This window comes from Ctenocephalides felis, unplaced genomic scaffold (genome assembly GCF_003426905.1).
Source record: "Ctenocephalides felis isolate EL2017-DRISC unplaced genomic scaffold, ASM342690v1 CF-g0.4_SCAFFOLD_01886, whole genome shotgun sequence".
Lineage (NCBI taxonomy): Eukaryota > Metazoa > Arthropoda > Insecta > Siphonaptera > Pulicidae > Ctenocephalides > Ctenocephalides felis.
The window spans coordinates 183,346,856-183,367,508 of record NW_020538040.1 but is presented as its reverse complement, the minus strand read 5'-3'; the positions used below and the strand labels follow the sequence as shown (position 1 = coordinate 183,367,508).

The 20,653-nt window shown below is 29.4% G+C and overlaps 3 protein-coding genes across 9 annotated transcripts in view; 1 reads left to right on the top strand and 2 right to left on the bottom strand.

The window, feature by feature from the left end:
- Window positions 1–2,944: 2,944 nt before the first annotated feature.
- Window positions 2,945–8,451, top strand: LOC113377474 (transmembrane protein 135-like). Its single transcript, XM_026617808.1, has 9 exons — window positions 2,945–3,077; window positions 3,266–3,420; window positions 6,386–6,516; window positions 6,586–6,870; window positions 6,932–7,133; window positions 7,230–7,397; window positions 7,465–7,605; window positions 7,675–7,841; window positions 8,318–8,451. The coding sequence occupies exons 2-9, from the start codon at window positions 3,274–3,276 to the stop codon at window positions 8,436–8,438; spliced, it is 1,362 nt and encodes a 453-aa protein (XP_026473593.1). The 5' UTR covers window positions 2,945–3,077; window positions 3,266–3,273; the 3' UTR covers window positions 8,439–8,451.
- LOC113377475 (E3 ubiquitin-protein ligase RNF126-A-like) overlaps window positions 4,360–20,653 on the bottom strand; it is a 19,146-nt gene continuing 2,852 nt past the window's right edge. For 2 of the 7 annotated variants that reach the window (XM_026617812.1, XM_026617815.1), the window contains exons 3-4: window positions 7,154–7,305; window positions 4,360–5,191 (exon numbers count right to left, since the gene is read on the bottom strand). In XM_026617812.1, the coding sequence (XP_026473597.1) occupies window positions 4,440–5,165 (726 nt within the window). In that variant the 5' untranslated portion in view covers window positions 5,166–5,191; window positions 7,154–7,305 and the 3' untranslated portion in view covers window positions 4,360–4,439. Of the gene's footprint in view, window positions 5,192–7,153; window positions 7,306–8,308; window positions 8,433–9,083; window positions 9,115–9,169; window positions 9,217–9,919; window positions 10,054–20,653 lie in introns of those variants that run through there. The other 5 variants (XM_026617809.1, XM_026617810.1, XM_026617811.1 and 2 more) reach the window with 5 other exon arrangements.
- On the bottom strand, window positions 11,099–20,601 carry LOC113376354. Its single transcript, XM_026616260.1, has 34 exons — window positions 20,512–20,601; window positions 20,317–20,449; window positions 20,052–20,254; window positions 19,800–19,996; window positions 19,374–19,506; window positions 19,054–19,314; window positions 18,325–18,517; window positions 18,163–18,263; window positions 17,848–18,072; window positions 17,401–17,602; window positions 17,131–17,336; window positions 16,887–17,058; window positions 16,596–16,808; window positions 16,290–16,537; window positions 15,989–16,227; window positions 15,685–15,815; window positions 15,459–15,617; window positions 15,183–15,376; window positions 14,928–15,117; window positions 14,408–14,703; window positions 14,235–14,345; window positions 13,970–14,170; window positions 13,671–13,896; window positions 13,589–13,601; window positions 13,388–13,538; window positions 13,157–13,310; window positions 12,931–13,094; window positions 12,728–12,858; window positions 12,583–12,656; window positions 12,350–12,513; window positions 11,884–12,045; window positions 11,613–11,820; window positions 11,462–11,541; window positions 11,099–11,391 (listed from the first exon to the last, which is right to left on the bottom strand). The coding sequence occupies exons 1-34, from the start codon at window positions 20,560–20,562 to the stop codon at window positions 11,251–11,253; spliced, it is 5,727 nt and encodes a 1,908-aa protein (XP_026472045.1). The 5' UTR covers window positions 20,563–20,601; the 3' UTR covers window positions 11,099–11,250.

Sequence of the window (20,653 nt, the reverse complement as noted above, 5' to 3'; positions counted from 1 at the left end):
TAGAACCATTTGTTATTGATCAAGAGTTGCAGATCAATATATTTCGTTAATAATAAGCAAAATCAATTCATTGTGCTGTTCAAACGATAATACAGTGTAGATAGCGCGTAATCAATTCAAGGTTGACGAATTTGTATCTTCGGCATTTCGCCACGGTATAATAATATAATCTTTGAATAAGTCATTAGCATCGTATCAGGTCGCCATACGCGATATTATGCCTCCTCATAGGTTGACGCTAACATGCAACCAGTGTAAACAGTAAGAACGTGAGCGGTACTAATGCGATAGATTTAATGCAACGACCAGATTATATATTATTTATTGTTATTGAATCTTTCGAATTTCAATCTGTTCACTGAAGAGTAAGTAAATATTTCGTTTATATTTTGTGCTTCATTAATATATATATATATATATATATATATATAATATATATATATTTAGAAATATGAACAAACAACACTCTTAATTATTTAATAAATTAGTGCAAAAAAGTGTTGTTTGTTCATATTTCTAAATTAATATCTATCTCCTCAGAATACATTTGATATATATATATATATATATATATATATATATATATATACATATATATATATAGATATATATATATATATATATATATATTATATAGCAATGTATTCTGAGTGGATAAATAGATATTATTTGGAAATATGAACAAACAACAACTTTTTGGCACTAATTTATTAAATGATAATTTTCACAAACGTTTCGAGACTAGGTTTGTCTCATCATCATTGTGTTATAATTTAAAATTTAAAATATGGAAACCTAAATTAGCACTATGTGTTATCCGTTACAAGTCGTTCAATTTATCTAGGCTTATTTATCTAGGGTTCAATATACTGTCTTCTGCCCCACCAACGATCGTCGGAGTCCGAATTCTCTATTCAATCTCAAGTGGTTAGTCACGCAATATCAGATAGAAAAGGAAGGACTCTAATTCTTCCAACACACTGATGATGAGACAAACCTAGTCTCGAAACGTATGTGAAAATTATTATTTAATAAATTAGTGCAAAAAGAGGTTGTTTTGTTCATATTTCCAAATTAATATATAATATATATATATATATTAATTTATATATAATATTATATATATATATAAATTGTTAGAGTCTTGGATTTGTAAATATTTTGTAAAGCTTCAAATAAAGAATCCCAAAAGTGATATAAAATGAATAAAATTGTGGAAGAAGTAACATTACAAATATGTGACAATATGATCAACATGAAAATAATAAAAATAAATGAGTGGATTACATAACAAAATAAAAAATGTTAGAAAATTAAATGTTTTAAAAAAAGGTAAGAAGAAACAGAATTAATTACCTGTATGATTGAAACGATTTTATCAATAAAAAATCATCTTTTTATACATTTCTTTTCAGGCGAAGAAATAAGTTTGTAATTCAAATTATTTTGAATTGTAATTGGATGAATTTTAACAAGATAAAAATCTGCATGTATAAGTCAAGTGTTTCTCCTTAAAATTTATCCTTTCAATAATCGGTTTGTTACCAAAAAGTTAACTCATAACATCAAAGGAATAAATCTTTTTGTCTCACATAACAAACTTAAAATATTTGAATTACAAAAATTATTTCTTCGTCTGAAAGGAATTTTTTTTGATAAAATTGTTTTTAGTGAAAAAGTGTTAGTGTATATAATCAATCATATAGGTAATTAAATCTATTTTTCTTAACCCTTTTTTAAAACTTTCTAATTTTCTAACATTTTTAATATTTTGTTATATGATCTACACACTTATTTTTATTCCTTCCATTTTGATTATATTGTCATATTTTGTAATGTTATTTCTACCGCAATTTTATTTATTTTATATAAAAATCCACCGTTTTCTACTTTTTTTCAATAAATTGCTTGTTTAACTTAAGATTTAGATTCGCAAATGTCGGCTCAAAGTTGTTCATATCAAGATCATGTTTCTAGACAGATGTTCTGAAGATGGAACGTACCTAGTTCCGAAACGTCGACAGTAAATAAATAAAGAAATGGTTTAAAAAAAACTTTTGTTTTTTATAACATTTGGATTCTTTGTTCGAAACTCTACAAAATATTTACAAATCCAAGACTAATATCTAATATATATATATATATATATATATCTGATTTGCGCTTAAAAAATTGTTACTGAAATTAGTGTAGTGATGAGATAGTACACTCTTTTATATAAATTCGTGTATTGTGAAAAATGTTCCACAAAATGAATATAGTGGATACATAAATTGATACTAAAATATATTTATAAAGATATATCAATTAGTATTAGTTAACATATATATATATATATATATATATATATATATATTGATCCTGAACAGATTTTGACAATTCAAAAAACCATTGAAAAGATCAGATGATAATCGTGCTGATTAGTTTTTAGTAAAGATAGGCTAAAGATTTTTGTAAGATTTCGATGTAAATTTTCATAGTAACAATTCTAGTCTTACCAAAAGTGTCTGAATTATAAAAATTTATTGAAGTTTGGAAAAGTCCGCGCTTTTAAAATGTAATACAATTAAAGATATTAAAACTCTGTTTGAAAAGTATGTAAATTCCATTGATTAGCTTCGAATAAAAAGTCAAAATAAACAGTTGAAAATTTTATCTAAATAGCTAATCTCAGTTTTTTTATGATTATTTGCACGTGTCGGGAAGTTAATGCAAATTGCCTCAAGGCAAAATATCACATACACCAAGTTATTTTAGTTAAATAAAATCATGAGTTCATACAAAAACGTATTACATCAAATTAGAAATTCATTGAATTGAAATATAATTATTTTCGTAGTTTGAGAATTAAGTGAATTCAAATTTTGCGCTTGGATTTAAGTTACTACTAGCTCCATCTTATATCAAATTCCGCAACGTTCACTTTGACATTTCAATTCGATCATATGTCAATTCATTTGACAATTTGTATGTTTTGAAATGGAATATAAACAATGATACCGCCAAATGCAGTTTGTTTTTAAATATTTTGAACAAAATCAAAATATCTAAACACCTGTGTTCATTGCGAACTCGAAGTACGTAGTCAAACAACTCATAAAAAACACCATAAAAGTGTGTGTGTTATCTCAATAAAAAAAATGTCTTGAACTTTGATAAAATCATTTGAGTGACGTATATTTGGGTCATTCGAATATATTGATTAAAAACAATACAATTGTTCATCGCAGTTGATTCTGTATTAATAATATCGATTATTTTTCAGTCGCCAAAATGGTGTTGTTGAGTAAATTTAAACCAATTGATACTACTTGTATTGAATATGTGCACCCTTGGACAAATAGTTGTTCTGATGCCTGTGCTGATTTAACACTTCAGGCTTTCGAGAGGACCATCAAAATATATACAGTTGCATATACAGTAAGTATGAGATACATAGTATTAGAATCTTAGTCTTCAGAATCTAAATCTTTTTCTATTATATATACATATGCATAAAAATCTAAACAAAAATGCGATTCTATTTCATGTAGTTATCAAGATGGAAAATAGCACACGTACCTTTCATGATTCATTGTTGAGCTGTAGATGCATCTTCGAGTGAAATATCCCATTCAACATCACAAAATATAAGCTTATAAGCATATCAGTATTTTTTGACTTTCAATAAATATACTGTGAAAACCAAATTTATTTTTTACGCCTTTGCAAGTGTGAAGTTGTGTTGGTCCTTTTTACCCCAGCCACACCTTTATAGACGCTGTATAAAAAATCTTTTAAAAAACAATTAAAGTATACTTATAAATTATATTTAGATATCGTAAATTTAGGTGGACGATTTTATCTGTAGAGCTTCAAGCCCCGCTTTACTTTATATTAATATCTATATGTACTTACATTTTAATTCCGCAAGAAATGTCTTAAAACAATTTGAAAGTGTTAGAGGTGGTCAACCCGTAATGAAAATAAAATGTTTCTTGAAAAAAAAAAAATTAAGCTTCATCAATAATTTCAGTCAAAAACGTTCCCTAACAGATATTGGTATAAAAAATGTTGCAAATACTATTTTTCTTATGAAATAGGGATTTGTGGTAAGAGAGTGAAAATTTAGGGTTATGTGTTTTGTATATACGCATTATAAAAAAAATAAATATAGGCAAAAATATTTTTAAAAATTCTTCCGGGTGGCTAACCTTTATTTTTGGTTTCATTTAAAATATGCAAACCCTGTTCGGTGATAGATGTATCGTTTATGAAAGCATAGGACATAAACACACAGGCAGACATCCTTTATATATATATATATATATACATTCAACTCTTTTTAGTTCTTTTATTATAGCTTATGCTTTTCATATTATGTACAATGTAAGTACATGCTCATATTAATAAAAAAATTTAAAGTTGAAACTTAACAAGCTTTATAAATGAATGTATTCTCATTCGCTTCTTGGGCGCACCCTACTTCGGCAAATGGGGCATGTTGCATGCATTTGTAACCACGGAAATATGCACTCATCATGGTAGATATGAGAGCACAGTAATTGTCTCACCATTTCGTCCTCTTTAAAATGTTCCCAGCAAATGGAACACCTTAACTTAACCGATGTTTGTTCTGAAGTAATTTTAATGGTCGGTAAAGTAGATATTTGTTCTGGTTCTAAAGGTTGCGGGTCAACACTTTGGTTAAGAAAATAATTTAGTATCTGGTCTAAACCCTCTCTGCTCCAAATGTAATTGGCCATGTTTCCTGAGACCATCATTGCCTCACCCCCGACTGTCATCGTGGTTGTCGATTGGACCAAATGAGCACCACCGGCCGAACTCACGAGGTCGTGCAGAAAGTTGACTAACGGAGGATAGTGTTGGTGGTGTGTGCTAGTCCCTCGTTCGGAGTTATGATGATTGCGAGAACCAGGGAAAAGTGACGACACCAAATTTCCCACGGGATCGTCAAAGAAGGAAGGACCTTCATTTTCCTGGTCATTTTGCTGGCCATTTTCCTCCGCACTCATCTCAACTGGTGGATCTAATTCTTCAACGAATCCACATGCGCAATTTGGGCAAACATATCCCGGATTCATCTCATCGAATTCGCTAGAGCATCCATGACAATAGTACCTTGCAGGAGCTGTCGGAATTTCTTCTACAGCAGCCTCAGCCATAGTTGTAAAAAAAAACTCTGTGGTTTCTGTAATATTTTAACTAATTATTTTCATAACACTCCGCTTATTAGATTTGGATATTTTAAATAGGAGTATACAATATAAAATTTATAAATATAATATATATATATATATTTGTCAATATATATTTCAAAGTTGATGTATCAAAATGTTCGTATGCGTGAGTGTATTTGACATTTGTGGGCACCATTCAATTCCCACATTGTTTATCTAGAAGGTTTTGAATCAAAATTTTTGTATTTTTTAAATAACTACACTATTGTAAATTATATATTTTTTATATCAACAGATCTAGATACTAAGTTTAATATTTTATAAATAAATTTATATGTATCGTTATTTAACCATAAAAAAATTTCTTCATTGCCAATGCCACTCTAATTTGAAACGGATTTCATTAAATTTATTTAGCACATTTGATAATTCAAGATTTAAATATATAATTATCTCTCTTTTCATTAATTCATTAATTTCTGAATTACAAAGCAAAATCTGAATGTTCATTTTTGCCAAAGTAGTAAAAGTAAAAAATTAGTAAAATTTCCCAAAACACATACTGAAAGCGGTTGAAAATTAATTCAATAACTAAGAAATTTATTGGGTTATTACGAAAACGTTTTTCACCATTCTAAAAGTTTTATATTGAAAGCAGAACGTTTTTGTCCGTTAGAAATAGTTTAGTCTAAAATAAATTTGTTTGTCGCGATATTGTTTAATTATCCCAACATAAACTTAGGGGTCTACATCATTTAATTAAAAATAAGTTAAATTTAGCTTTTCCGTAAGTTTAAAAAAATCTTAGTCGAAATTCAGTGAAAAACACTCAGACTGACAATATTCGATTACTAAAATGACTATAACGAAATAGAGGTTCGAAGTAAGAGGGTGAAAATTTAGGGATGTATGATAAAACAAAAAAAATGATCAAAAAAGTAACTTAAGGGCGACCAACCCTCACCACTCAGGCGCATGAAATATAGATGTTGTCCAATTCTCCAAGTCATACTGAATGTGATTATAAAATTTTGTTTCATAAAGATTCGTCAAGCCATTTTGGAGAAGAATTACCACTAACATCATGCCACAAAATATATATATAATTATGAGAAAGTTATACTATTGAGTTCTATTTATCGAATGATATTAAAGTTACAAACGGCATGGCCACAAATTATTTATGGTTTATTTCCTGATTTTAGGTCGGACTATTGATGCGAGGCAAAGTACCAAATAAATCGGACTTAAGAAAGACTTTTCTGGGGATTCTACAATCTGCAGCATTTTTAACGACAAATGGTTTTACATTCCCTATGTTTTTATGTTTTCTCAGGTTTGTTTAATCAAATTCATATAACCCACAGAAACAATGTTACTCAATATTTTTATTTTATTATTTCAGAAAAGTTTGTGGCAATTACAATATATTGACAGTCTCATACGTGCCTTCGTTTCTTGCATCGTTTGCTGCAATATTACTAGAACGGCCATCTAGACGAAATTTATTATGTTTATATGTATCAAATGAAGCAACAGAAACTGTTTGGAATATGTTAAAGTCTAGGGGATATGTCCGATCTATAAAATATGGAGAAGTGGGAATCTTTTCCATGAGCATTGCTATTCTTATGTATTATTATAGAAGCAACGACTATTTGAGCAAAGATCAACTTGGACTTGTTTCAAAGTAAATAGACAAAAATGTAATTGAATTATTTTGTCATTTTCAAGGTGATTTTGGTTTTCAGATTCGTTGTGGGTCCTTATGAAGCATTTGGATATAGTGATAAATTGAAAAATAAAAGTGAACAAGCAGTATGTGATATTAAAAATAGAAAAGCTGCCTTGCATAAAATTAAGTTCATTAAACATTTCAATGAAATGATTAAATCTTTACCAAGGCATAACACTTGTTTGCACCCTGCAAGTTGTATGCATTATGTTACACAGGTAAGATATGTTTGACTTACCTAAATTTTTGATTTAAACACTTATACAATCTCGATGAATATTGATTCTCCAGTGGCTTTTACTATTCTTTTCTAGGGATGGTTCAAAATGTTCTCCTTGGGTGTATGCTTTCAATTGGGACTCCGAATTTTCATGCGCATAGGAACAATCGCTAGAAGGCCCAAAGAAATTTCAAATATAATACTCAACAAATCATCATATTCTTTAGCAATGTTTCTTGGTGGATTTACCGGTATTTTTAGAGTAAGATTATACAATTCATTTTGCAATAAGTATTTGAATTTGGAAATCATGAATTAAAAATTTTCAGTTATCATCTTGTGTTTTGAGGTGGATCTCAGGGAAAGATAGGCCAGAGCATGCTTTACCTGCAGGTATTTTAGCAGGATTAGCATTTGGTAAATACCGAAGTAATAACATTGCATTATACGTGATGTGGAAAATGCTTCATGTAAGCTTCTTTACTATCTAATTTATGATTTGTTCTCGACCTTATGTTTATAATGATATAATTTTTCAGATTTCCTATAATATAGCAGTTTTAAAAGGATTTGTACGAGAAGTACCTGGGTTTACTATATTTTTATATTGCTTTAGCACTGCCATTTTATTTCACTGTGCAGTATTAGAACCAACTAATCTTAGACCAAGTTATTGGAAATTTCTACATTCCCTTTCAGGAGGAAGGTAATCAGTAATAATAATAATAATATATATGTGTGTGTGTGTGTGTGTGTGTGTGTGTGTGTTGATAAAACCATAAACCTTTTTAAACAGGTATCCACCCAGATAAATATAAAAAAAACTAAATTATGTTTATTAATGTAAATTTAATGGTCCATATGTTTCGAGTCCCAATTTGACTTTTCTTCAGTGCGCATAGTAATATAACTAATTGTATCTAATGTAATTACTAATATATAGCAATTAGACTTACATATCTATTGCCACTGAAGAAGAGTAAAATTGGAGCTCTGAAACGTATGGATCATTAAATTTACTTTAAGAAACATAATTTAGTTTCTTTATATTTATCATCTGGATGGATGCCTGTTTAAATAGGTTTATATATATATATATATATATATATATATATATATATATATATATATATATATATACAAAGTATTATCAATTATATAATGCCCACTTACGTCCTTTAGGATTGCAAGCATGTCACGTGCGACAATGGATGTTTGGGGTCTTGGTACCACTGATTCTTTGAAGAAGGTGCTAGCTCTCACTGGAACCAAGTTAGAAGTACGGCGAATATTCGGGCTGTGAAAGAAAGAAGAAAATAATATATCATGGCAATTTTAAGTATGTAATATTTATTATGAAACTTTTGTAAGATATTACGTTGAGTAGATACTTTAATACAAAGCACAAATATGCATGACCAAAATGGTGGAAATCTTACATGAAGAATTGAAATATCTTACACTGAATTAAGTTGAATAATTGAATTGTTGAATAATTTGACATGTGAACTTCCAATGATGACATATCACCGTTGTATAAAAGCATGTAAGGTTTCCCTTGAAGTAACTGTGACTGACATGGAAAGTAATTTGTACTAGTATTAATACACACATGAACATAATATTACAAGAAAAAAGCATATAATATATAATAAACAGTGTTATTATAATGAGGTCGACTTATTTGAATGCTTTCCTTAAGCACGTAACTTTAACTTAGAGTATAATAAAGTATACTAATATATGAGGTAGGGCACTGAAATAATAGCTTAATTGCATAGTATAATTAAAATGACTTCACAGGCTGTGATGCTTTGCTATATTACCTTGCCGCACAAGAAAAATAGATTTTCTTTGTTACAGCCAAATAGATATAGTAAAGATAGTTCATTGAGACAATTTAGTGTGGTGTTTGTTATTTACTTTACAGAAATGTTATTTTTGTTACCTGTATCATAAGTACATATCGTTTTTGCGTGTTTCACTTAATTTAAGTCTAATAACGAACCGTATTTAAAGAGTTTTAAAACTAACCTTAACAATGCCGATTAACGATCTCCATGTGCAAACTACGTGATTCGTTGCGTTAAGTTCAGGTTGCATTCACTTCGACGAATGAGACGAGTGCTAATGAATTATCTTGAAGTTGGTGATTGTAATATGTCATGTCAAAAATGACGGGTGAATTAATTAAAAAAGTTTTGTTATGGTGATTAAATAAAAGAATTTTTCATTTTGAATACATATAAATCGAACAAAATTCAAGAAAATACAATTTTACCAGATTTTATTGACTTGTGTGGTTTTCTTTGTTTTATGTTAGGATGCGGCACATGTGTGATAATTGTTAAGGTGCGCGATTGTCACGGTGTCATAAAGTGTCGACAAATTAATATAAATTCCACAATATTAAGAAAAAACTGGTTTTAATAAATTTATTTATTTTTCCACGCTCAAAATGTCTTGTATCAATCATCCAGTGTCGTTTTAAGAATCGTTAAAACTAAATTGCTGAAGTGCAATTAAAATTTTGACATTAGAGTGACATAACTGAAGTCTCGCACAATAATTGCACAATATGAATCTATGAAAAAATGCTTTGAAACGTAAGTCCACATTTTTTAATTAACATAAAATTGATTATCGACTATATCATCACCACTTTGTCATATCTATGTACAAAAAATCAGCTTCAAACTTTTTTGTCCGAATCAGTAAAAACATTCTAAGGCAAAATTAATACCGCGTATATGAAGACCAATATATTAAAAATGCAATACTCACTTATCGCACTCGGTCATGGCTTCACCCAAGCACAAGCGTTAAAATCCCACTTACACAAAACTGTCTTGCTTTCTTCGGCATCCGCAACATGCGGCTAGTCGACCCCATTGGGTTGGCGCTAGGGTCGACACGCCTTGATGTGATGCCCGCAAGACTCGGGAATCAACTGAAGTAGAACGTACGAAAACAGCAATAAATTAAACAAACATAGATCAACAATGATGCATTGTTAAGATAGGAAATTCGGCTGCTAATAAGTATAATAGTATATACAATTTCCCTCTGTCGGTGTATTTGGTTTTAATTCCTATTTATAATATTTTTAGTACTGCAGTATCGTTCGCATAGTTTTTTAAAAGGAAATTAAGGTTTTTGCATTCAATGTTATTACTATCAATTGTTAGCTTTTTGTATTAGCTTTATTGAGAAAATGTCTTCATTTAAAACATTTGTTGTACAATTTATTTCATAGGCTAATGTAATAACACTTTTGACCGTTTTCATGCCTGTAAAGAGATTTGACTTGTTTTAATTATTACTAATGGGTGAAGTAATTAAAAAATTAACTAGTGGTGCATGGCATTATGTCTTAAAGCATCAATTTGTTGGATTTGTAAATATATCTGAAAATAGTTATTTTTAAGGTTAGTGTTATTTGTCTTCAGGTGCTATGTAAGTGTTATATGTAAAATTAGCACTAATTTTTAGGAAATATTTGCTAATTTTACCTTACTCTTCTAAGTTCAAAATTTTGATCTCATTGCGCAAACAAACCTTCAATTTTAGTTAGTCAATCAAGTATAAAAATTATAATATACTAGAGTTTGTTTTGTATACTTATGAGATGCAAAAAAGTATTTGATACTATAAATATGCATTTCATTTAAAGTAAATATGCCGAAACTGTGAACAAATTATTTTAAATAAATTTAGTTTATATATTTTGTAATGATACTTTCATAATTAGATGGTCAACAATGTTCTTATAACATACACATTTCTAATATTCTGATTGGAAATATTGTTAGCATCAATTGCAATAACGCAGGTTGTAATTATTAATTAGAATTTAATTATATAGTAATGAACTTTATAAAAAAGTACTACAACTTAGTTGCGGTGCAGGTTGCAATTTATTATAAAATTGTAGTTTTACTTCCAAAGAATTGTTAATGGTGGCTGTTGTTTATTGCTAAATATAGTTTTTTAGGAAAATATAGTGTAATATTTATATTTTTGTTATTACTTATGGATTTACATTTGTAGCAATGGGAATTTAAAATTACATTTAATATATATTAAATTTACATGCTATTTTTTTCTAATGATACTTAAGGTATTCCTTGTCTGATTATCCTGAAGACCATATTTTTGTATGTGGATGACATGAACAGAAATTCTTCATGATTTAATTGGAAGTGTGTAACATCATGGACATTTTTTAGATATCCTGTTGATATTTGCTTCCAACCCTAAAATAAAATGAGAAAGGATTAAGTTTACGGAATTTCGTAATGATTGTATTTGCATTTTCCAACTTACTTCAATGTATGTATAATCATAAATATAAAAGTTTCCATTATCTGTGGTCACACATAATAATACTTCACCCTTTTTGGAATCTGAAATTATAAAACAAGAGTATTATTATTTAATGCTGAATTTAATAGTATATTTAGTTAGGCTTTTTTACTTTGAGGGTAGAAAATATGCAATCCACGCAAATATGACTCATATATAAAGCTCTGGAAATAATGGAACATATCCAGCTGTTCTATGTAACGATTAATTCTAAGAATTTTATAATTCTCGTCGCCCACAAAAATAAATTGCTCTTTTCCAAAAACTGCGCTAGCCATCAAGCCACAACCTTCTGTCGAAACTGTACGTACTGGTTTGAACTGAAATTGTAATTGATTAATAAGAATTATCATGATGGTTCATTTTCACCAAAAAATGTTTACCTGATAGTTTTCTTGGTCGTATTTCATTATTTCAAAATATGCTTGAATGTCCTCATTTTGCACAGCGTTGCAGATTACAAGATGCGTCCCAAAGGGACTCTGCAGAAGTTCTAAGGTCGTTGCAGATCTTGTTGGAATATACTGAACTATGTGTGTTTCCCTCTAATTAAAATAAAATTAAAATTGATTATTAACATATAATTGAATGACAGCAAAACGTCGCCTAAACAGATTTCCTCCAAAATATGAAGTATTTGAGTTTAAAAAAATCATGTGTGATTTAAATCGTTAATGTGCTCGGTCATTATGGTTCTACATTGCTTACTGCTATTTTTATAATTATTTTGGTTTTGATGAAGGTGTTTTCGTCAAGTTTTACCTATGTATGTAAATTCACAATCAGAGCATCTAATTTGGTAAACTAAACTTCTAAAAGGATTTTTGTTAAATCGATATTATCACTTACCGTTGTCATGTTCAATTCGAGTAACAAGGAATCGATATCATGAGAATCAGATGATTTATCATAATACATTGCCAGTACGAGAAATATACGACTACTACGATCTCTGAAGAATTTTGCATCACTCAAATATCCATTGTAATATTTTTGGTCAATAGTAATATCACCTGTGTGCAGAAATAATTTCATTTTAACCAGATTTGGTCAAATTTTAGTGAATAAGGTTGAATACATACCTATAGGTGTACTGTCAGGTGTTTCGCGTTGTGGTTCCATCCAAGTAACGTAAGTTAATTCTTCATTAGCAGTACTGGAAACAAAGATTAAAACTAGCTTTCGTGTAAATTTCGTTAAGTTTTAAATGTTGAAATATTGTCTTACCTGCAAAATGCACTCGTGCTAATTGAATTCGTAAAAATATTGATACCTATACCATCATCATGATAGGAAAATACTCTGTGTGTAGCATTTCCAGGCAAAATAGAGATAGAACGCTGATTTGATATATCCACCTACAAAAATATGAATAAAGTAAATTAACATTTAATAATGTTTGTAATATGTTGTATAATTTTATGACTAACTGTGTATTGTACAGAGCAAGGACAAAATTGTGGCAAATAACAGACTTCTCCTGATACATCATTCGAAAGTTGTAAAAATCCTGGCCTGATAGTCTCGACTTTTTTGGATGGCGGTTCTAGTATCCGTATTTCTGATGGCTCCAAGTACAAATAATGATAATACGCTGTGAATAGTATTAAAAATTATATTTGCATTTTTCGAAATTATTAAACTTCAGACTCTCACGTTTAATGCTGTTGAAGGTGTAATTTAATTTCGTGTCCATCTCTTGGGCAAATGTATTGTCCAGGAAAGGTTTCGCGTAGAAGTTTAACCAGGTTTGATTCTCATAGGCATGAGCATATAAGCCATTTAATAGCTGTACTGGATTATTAAATACCTATAAAAAGTTAACACATTTATACAATGAAAGAAGCTACTAGATGAAAATTGGTATGTTGCTGGTTTAATATTTACCACATGTGATATATAATAATCTTTATTTTTCCTAATACTATTGGAATACGTAGTTTGCAAATGAAAATCGTTCAGAAATTTGCGGAAATATCTCCATAGACTTTTAAACCCTTCTCGAACACTTTCATTCCAGTAATGGTGTCCGACGTTGCTACATCAGTAAAAACGACTTCATCCAAAGATATATTGTTTATTTTTGACACAAAAGAAGGCCCTGGGGATCAAAATATTTAACTAAATGTTTTAATTACATATATTTTTGCTTTAGTGCTATTTTAAATACCTGCTATATTTAATTTTGCGAATTGGACGTGTGCTGATACATTTTGGGCATCGCCTCGTAAACGTACTCTTTTAGACAAAAATTCATCCAAATTACGCCCATTTATATCCTGTACTTGCAAATTATCTTTTATATGCAAAGTATTGAATACAATATTAGGAATTGGACGATCATTTTCGAAGAAAACCACATCATTTACTGCAACACTATTGACCAAACCTTCAACCTAGAAAAGAAATCACCAATAAATAAGGACGAAGGATACGTTTCTGTTTTATTGAAAGGATGATGAATCTTACTATCAAATCGTCAACAAACACGTTTTGTTTCAAAATCTTGCTGCCTGTTATGACAGCATCTTCATTTTTCCAAACAAGACTTTCATTCAATTCATCGATTTTAACACCATTGATGATAAATGCATCAAAGTCACCCAATACTTCACCTTGTGACAATACTGTAGGGCTAATAAAAGTTTTGGAACAGCTAATGTGCTTAACCTGCACACAAAAGAAATAATATAATAATGATTTTTAATGCCTGAAAAAATAAAGTTATACAAACGTCTGAGGAATGTTTGAATAAAGCGTCTTGCGCAATATAATCCAAGTTTACGTTATTTATGTAATTAGTTGTTATGATGTTGTCGAACGTAACTGCTCCTGTAAATCTCACCTAAAACAATAAAACAAATATACTTTGGAAGTATAAAAGCAACACTATGAATCGTGGTATACTTTTCCAGTAATATTTTTAGCGAATCCATCAGTAACAGCATTTTCTACTATATTTTCAAGAACTTTGGTCAACTCTGGATGTTGAAGTTGGTTTTGGATGTACATCAACTTCCATTTCTTATTTGGCATTTCGTATAAATTTGAACTATTCACAAAACATTGGCTGTTCCATATCATATTTTGCACACTTAAAGGTGATTTGAACCAAACCGGAGAATTGATTTCATTAGAAATGGAAATATCGATTAATTGCTGCTCCGTATTTATATTATTCACATAATTTGCGAATAAATTATCTGAAAAAAGGTGCATAGTTGAGTGTCACAAGTAGACATCTTCCGTTGCTAGTCTTGGATTTTAATTGAACCTGGTATGATGATATCTTTGGTAATCAGAATGACGTTCGCTTTTCTTTTGCCTCCGTTTTTACCACCAAATCTATCATCATTCCGAGTTATGCAATAATCCAAGAAGAAATAACAAAAAAAAAAAAATGGTATATAATTTTAAACATTAATACCTGTTTTGATGTTTAAAATTTCGTAATGCCCAGTAATATTTTGACTTGTGGATTTAGTAAGACCATAGTTATATAAATCGTATAAATTTACACCAGATATTTCAGGAGCTGTTAGTTCTTCTAATATTGTCACCGGCGCTGTAAATATCTTACGACCACCAATTTGTTTGTTTGAGTCTTTGAGAACAACCTACAAATCATTGTCAATAAACGTAAAATTAATGGTTGTTATTAAAGAATGTAAATAGTAGTTACCATGTCCAAATATTCTGCAAGATCAATTTCATTCACTGATTGAAGATTTTTGATTTCTTTAATATGAACGCTCCCGTTGATTCGAATAACTTTTGGTGATTCTCCATCATTTTCATTGCTACGATACTGTTCATTGCCTTTTCCAACATTGGCAGCATCTATTGTCTTTAGCTCTTCCAAATTTATATATTCCGCTAGAAAATAGAAGATATCTTATTTTTTCAAATCCTAATATAAACTATTCTATATTTCCTATATTATGAGATAATTTTTCACCGGCTATGGAATCGATATTAAGTTCACCAAAAGATGCAGGTTCATCTATCTTCAACAAATTATCAAAATATTTTTTTAAGTCGACTCCGTTTAATGATGCAGCACATGCATCATTTGCCATAAGTGTAGACACATTCATATAAGGTATAGTTTTGGAACCTACGGTAAATTAAATTTATTGTATACACATTTTAAAATTAAATTTGATGTTATAAAGTACAAATACATCTGAAATATTTTTTTTTGGTATCAGTCTTTGACACTAAGTTAGAAACTGGTATTCCATCCAAAATTTGCACATTAGCATCTTTAACATCAGCTTCACCAGTGAATTCAACATCACCTTGGATGGTACACCTAGAATAGATGATACTTGATTAATAATAATATACAGTAAATCCTTTTTATTCGTTTACATGTTGCAATACTTTTGCGAATTTTCTGGCTAAAATAAACTTCTTCAAAAATATGGAAATAAGTAAAATATGTAAATATAGTTTTTCCAGGGTCAAACAATTATAAGTTCTTACTTTCCATTGAGACGAACAGCATGTTCATAAAGCACTTGTAAAAATGGATCGTACATCACATTTGATCTATCAAAATTTAAATTGCCTCCGATTTCTGCTTGACTGAATATCAAATGTCCAAATGTTGATAATTCTCCATCTTTAGTAATATACTGTGACCAATTTTGGGAATTTACTTTGTCCAAATAAACTTGAGGCGTTTTCACATTTTTCACAAAAGTGACATTGGATTTTACGACCTAAATAATAAAATAAGTCAACACCTTATTAGTAATTATATATTACCTAGTGATTTGATTACCTGGTCATTGGTTTTCGTCCAATAATATTGCGGTATGTTCATGAACACTGGACTGTCCTGTAAATACACTTTTGCATCGGATTCTAAATGCAAGTTTGGTATTGTTACTGAACCTTTGATCAAAACCTTGCCATTATAGATTTGCAAAAGTTCGAATAGTTTTGTTCCGGGAATTTGTTTATCAAACAAGGAGTTATCGTTTAACGTCAAATCGTGTTCTACATTTAAATGTTCAATTTCAACATTTCCTAAAAATAGAATAAAAATGAATTAAATACTCAGGCTTGATATGTAAATTGTATTTACTGATGTTGGTTCCTGGTGCAGCAATAGCTTCTTTGAAATTTAAACTGTTTATTGATCCTGCTACAACTTCTTCTACATGAAGATTTTGTATCGTTATATTTGATGTTATCACTTGGTCTGTTGTTTTTGTAAATATATTTTCTACTGGGATTCCAAATATGCTTTGCAAGTGACCAGAATGAACTCTTGATCGTGATTTTATAATCAAGTCGCCTTAAATTATAAAATTTTGAATAATTATTGTTAGATTTAACATTGAAGTACTAAAGTGAATAAATTTAATGAAGTTACCTTCAATTTTTGAATGACCATCAATATCCAAGTAAAGAGTTTTTAAAAAGTCATTCCATTTGATGCCATTCAGATATTCGACATCCAGATTTTTGACAGAAATGTTTTCATACACCGCCAAATTTCCTTCGAACTCAGAATTCATATTTTCTATCCAACTTAAAGTGTCGACCTGCAAAATATTACTATTATTGTATAAAATGAAGAATATCTTATGTAATGTATTCGGCTGTATTCCGCTTACCTGATTAAATAAAGTGGCGTTCATATTGTTTACAAACAAATTTTGAACTGTTTTTGTACCATATACGATTCCATCGTTGGCCTCAACTAAATTTTCGATCGGGACATCATTTATCAAACCAGGAGAAGGTAGAATATTATTTAAAATCAAATTGGTACCGGAATATATTCCGGTAATTTTTTGATCTCCTGCACTAAGGAGTAGATCTGTAAATACAGACAAATTAAATTCAATTAAGAAAATATATCAAATTCTATTTAAGAGCCTTACCATCGACAATTGTTCCAGGCGCAGTGTACAAATGATGAGCTTTTATACTTTGGGCTACCAGAACTGATTCCATGGAGTCTGGAGCGCTCGGACGATCAAGGAAAACTATACCATCTAGTCCGGTGGCCATGGACACAGAAGCTGAACCTAAATTGCCTTCGATTGTTGAAACGCCTCCAGGGACATACACGTTTACTGAAATCTAGGATAACATACCACAATTTGGAATAAAGTACATATTTAAGACAGGTAATGAATACGATTTTATATAGTAGAATGAATCGACTGTAAATTATGATATTTGTGAGTTAAATTGAATTGTGATTTATTGAAGTAAATATTGAAAAACAAATATAATATACATTTTAATATTAGTACTTGAGCAAAATAACAATCAATTCAAGACGTTATACATGAAAAAAAGTTTTTTTATTTAATTTTGCTTACCGTATTAGGGCGCGATTTATATAGGAAATGATCTCTCATACTGTTAAGATTTCCAGCCTTATTTTGTAGTTCAACTACAGTTTGTAATAATTCAGTCGGACTAGTCAAATAATAGAAATTTTCTTGGCCATTGGATACGGTACCCGATCGCACTTTGGTCGCGACACCAACTTTTAGAACTCCTGAATAGTTTTGTGGAGTATCGATGCGTAGAATAGAAGGAACCTGGTTTCAATATATAATAATAATACAATATAAAATTACATTGAAACAATGAATTACAAAACGATACTTTAAATAATTTGTATATTATACCTCGGATTCTAATTTCTTGATATTTTCACGATTTACTAACATAGCATTTTGAAGACTACTAAAACATTGCATAAGAGGATCCAACTGGGATCCCACAACGTCTGTAAAGAAATTTAATTTAAATATTGTATTTTTTTTGTTAAATTCATTTGTATTTTATACCTTCATCTTGCATTTTAACAGAAAATGGAATCGTTTGAAGATATATTCTGTTTTTAAATAACGTACTATATGTGATAAATGAATTTTCATCATTTGAAGAATTGACTATGATTGCTGAGGCAATGTTTTCTTTTACTTTTCGATAATTTCCAACACGAAATTTGTCCCAGACTTTGTGCACAACTATATAATGCTGCAACATTATAATATATTTATAATAAAAATATATATCCAAAGCATAACACAACAATCAAGCATTTTTTAAATATAAGATTAATTCTAAAGCAAAAAACACACTATGATTCTGTTTTTAAGCAGTGATCAGATTTTTAAAGCACTTTGTGAAGAAAGTTGTAAATAAGACAATTTTTACAGAGAAAACTGCAAATTAATATTCAAATTCTAATAGTGAACATTTTGAAGAATGATTCATGATTAATTTTTTTGGTGATTGCCCGATAAAAATTTGACTGAAACCGACTAGGAGAAAATTTCAAACCAAAAACGTATTGAAAAATAGGATTCAATCGCTGGAAACGTGAAGTTTAATGAAAACTATTGATAAGAATTTATTTATAAACACCCATTTTCAAGAGACAAATGCGACTTCTGGTAGCTTTAAAAACTGCTAAAAGAAAACTTTAATTTTCAATATTGATTAAGTTGATTACGCAACTTGCTTTAAGGCAAAATGACACACCTAGTTATATTGTATTTTCATTTTCTTACCTTATAAAAAACAAATACCACAGCCCGATTGTCATTGCTCCATACATCTACCGAAGTTGGCTCACCAAATTCGGGTTTTCGATCCAAACTGCCAACTTGTACTAAACGATGACCATTCCAAACCAATACAGTTTTATCAGAAACTACATAAAATTTTGTTTGGAACTGAAAATATTTAAGACAATCACGACAAGAAGTTTGGAATTTCATATTTTGCACTTTTTTTAAATTATTTCCATTCCATTGCAGTAACAACGATGCCTGAAATTAATAACATATGTAGAAGATATTTTTTTTTTTATTTTAAAATTAATATCTACCTTTCCTTCTCCATATTTGGGTGCTAGCAAAATTAAGTCATCTGTTTTCCATTTAAATGCAATAATAGAAGACACATGTGGTACTTCTAGGTTCTCTTGAACATCGAAATGCGTTTCGACCCATTTAAATAATCTGATTTTAATTAAATAAAATATATTGGAAAAAATAGTATTTATTGATTCAAACTTTTAAAGATTCAAATTAAAAAAAAAATTAAAAATCGTTCATTGAAAATTACTTTATACATTGTATATTGAAAGACTATGAAATTACCAAGCATCACGAATTTTTTTGAAACAAGGCTTTAATGTTCAGAAAAAATTAATTGTAAATAATATTATCTATCCAGAAAATTTGGGTTTACTTAAAAAAAATACATTGTTTTCTATGACTTGATTTCATAAAATAAAACAACTTTTTATTACCTGGCATCCGTCTTCCCATTACCAGATTGCGTAACAAACATACAATATATATCTTGTCGATGAAAACATTTAACTGAAGTAACTGATAATTTAATTGTTTGCACTGGATTTTGATCAATTGTAGATTGATACACATAAACAAAATCGTTTTCGAATTTGACCAAAAACAATAAAATATTTTTCATCCAATTGACGACCTGATCGAAAATGCATTAATAGACGTTGTAAAGAAATAAGTCATTTATGTTTTACCTCTACGAAAACCGGGATTTTTTCATGTTTAAAAGTAATGATATGTTCTAAATTATTTTCATTGAATTTTAAAATGTTCCTTTCATCAACTGCATATACTGTATTGAAATTATGAGTTTGGGCTAATTTTAAAAATGGCGAGTAAGGTTGGTTATTAATTTGCAAAAATTGTTCATGGAATGATACATCTGAATCTTGGGTACCTAGATAAAAATTTATTTATACACAAACATATTGGAAATGTATAACTATTTAATGATACTACTTTTTTTCACACGAATCTTCTTTTCGAAACTTTTTTCTAATGAGCGTGTAGCACGTTTGAGTTGTTCTTTTACATATTTGTCAATAATGGCGTCATTTTTGTTAATTTTTAAATCACCTTGTGCATTAACTATCTGTAAAATATTTATTTAAAATTATATTTGAACACGATAGAAGTTAGATTATTTTATAACACCTTAACTAGTATAATTAAACATAAAAAAGTATTCCACCACGTGGTTTTCATTTCATAATCTTTGTGATACCCTTGACTCAGCAAACACTACTTCTGAAATCATTCTGAAATTGTATGCAAAAAATATGTTTCTAGTTATGGA

Coding starts and splice junctions, on each gene's coding strand:
- LOC113377474 (XM_026617808.1), top strand. CDS start 3,274: ATGGTGTTGTTGAGTAAATTTAAACCAATTGATACTACTTGTATTGAA. Junction 7,398..7,464: donor GATTTACCGGTATTTTTAGA/GTAAGATTATAC, acceptor AAAAATTTTCAG/TTATCATCTTGTGTTTTGAG. Junction 7,606..7,674: donor TGATGTGGAAAATGCTTCAT/GTAAGCTTCTTT, acceptor ATAATTTTTCAG/ATTTCCTATAATATAGCAGT.
- LOC113376354 (XM_026616260.1), bottom strand. CDS start 20,562: ATGAAAACCACGTGGTGGAATACTTTTTTATGTTTAATTATACTAGTT. Junction 17,337..17,400: donor GCCTGGAACAATTGTCGATG/GTAAGGCTCTTA, acceptor CTGTATTTACAG/ATCTACTCCTTAGTGCAGGA. Junction 13,897..13,969: donor TGTTTGTTGACGATTTGATA/GTAAGATTCATC, acceptor TTTCTTTTCTAG/GTTGAAGGTTTGGTCAATAG.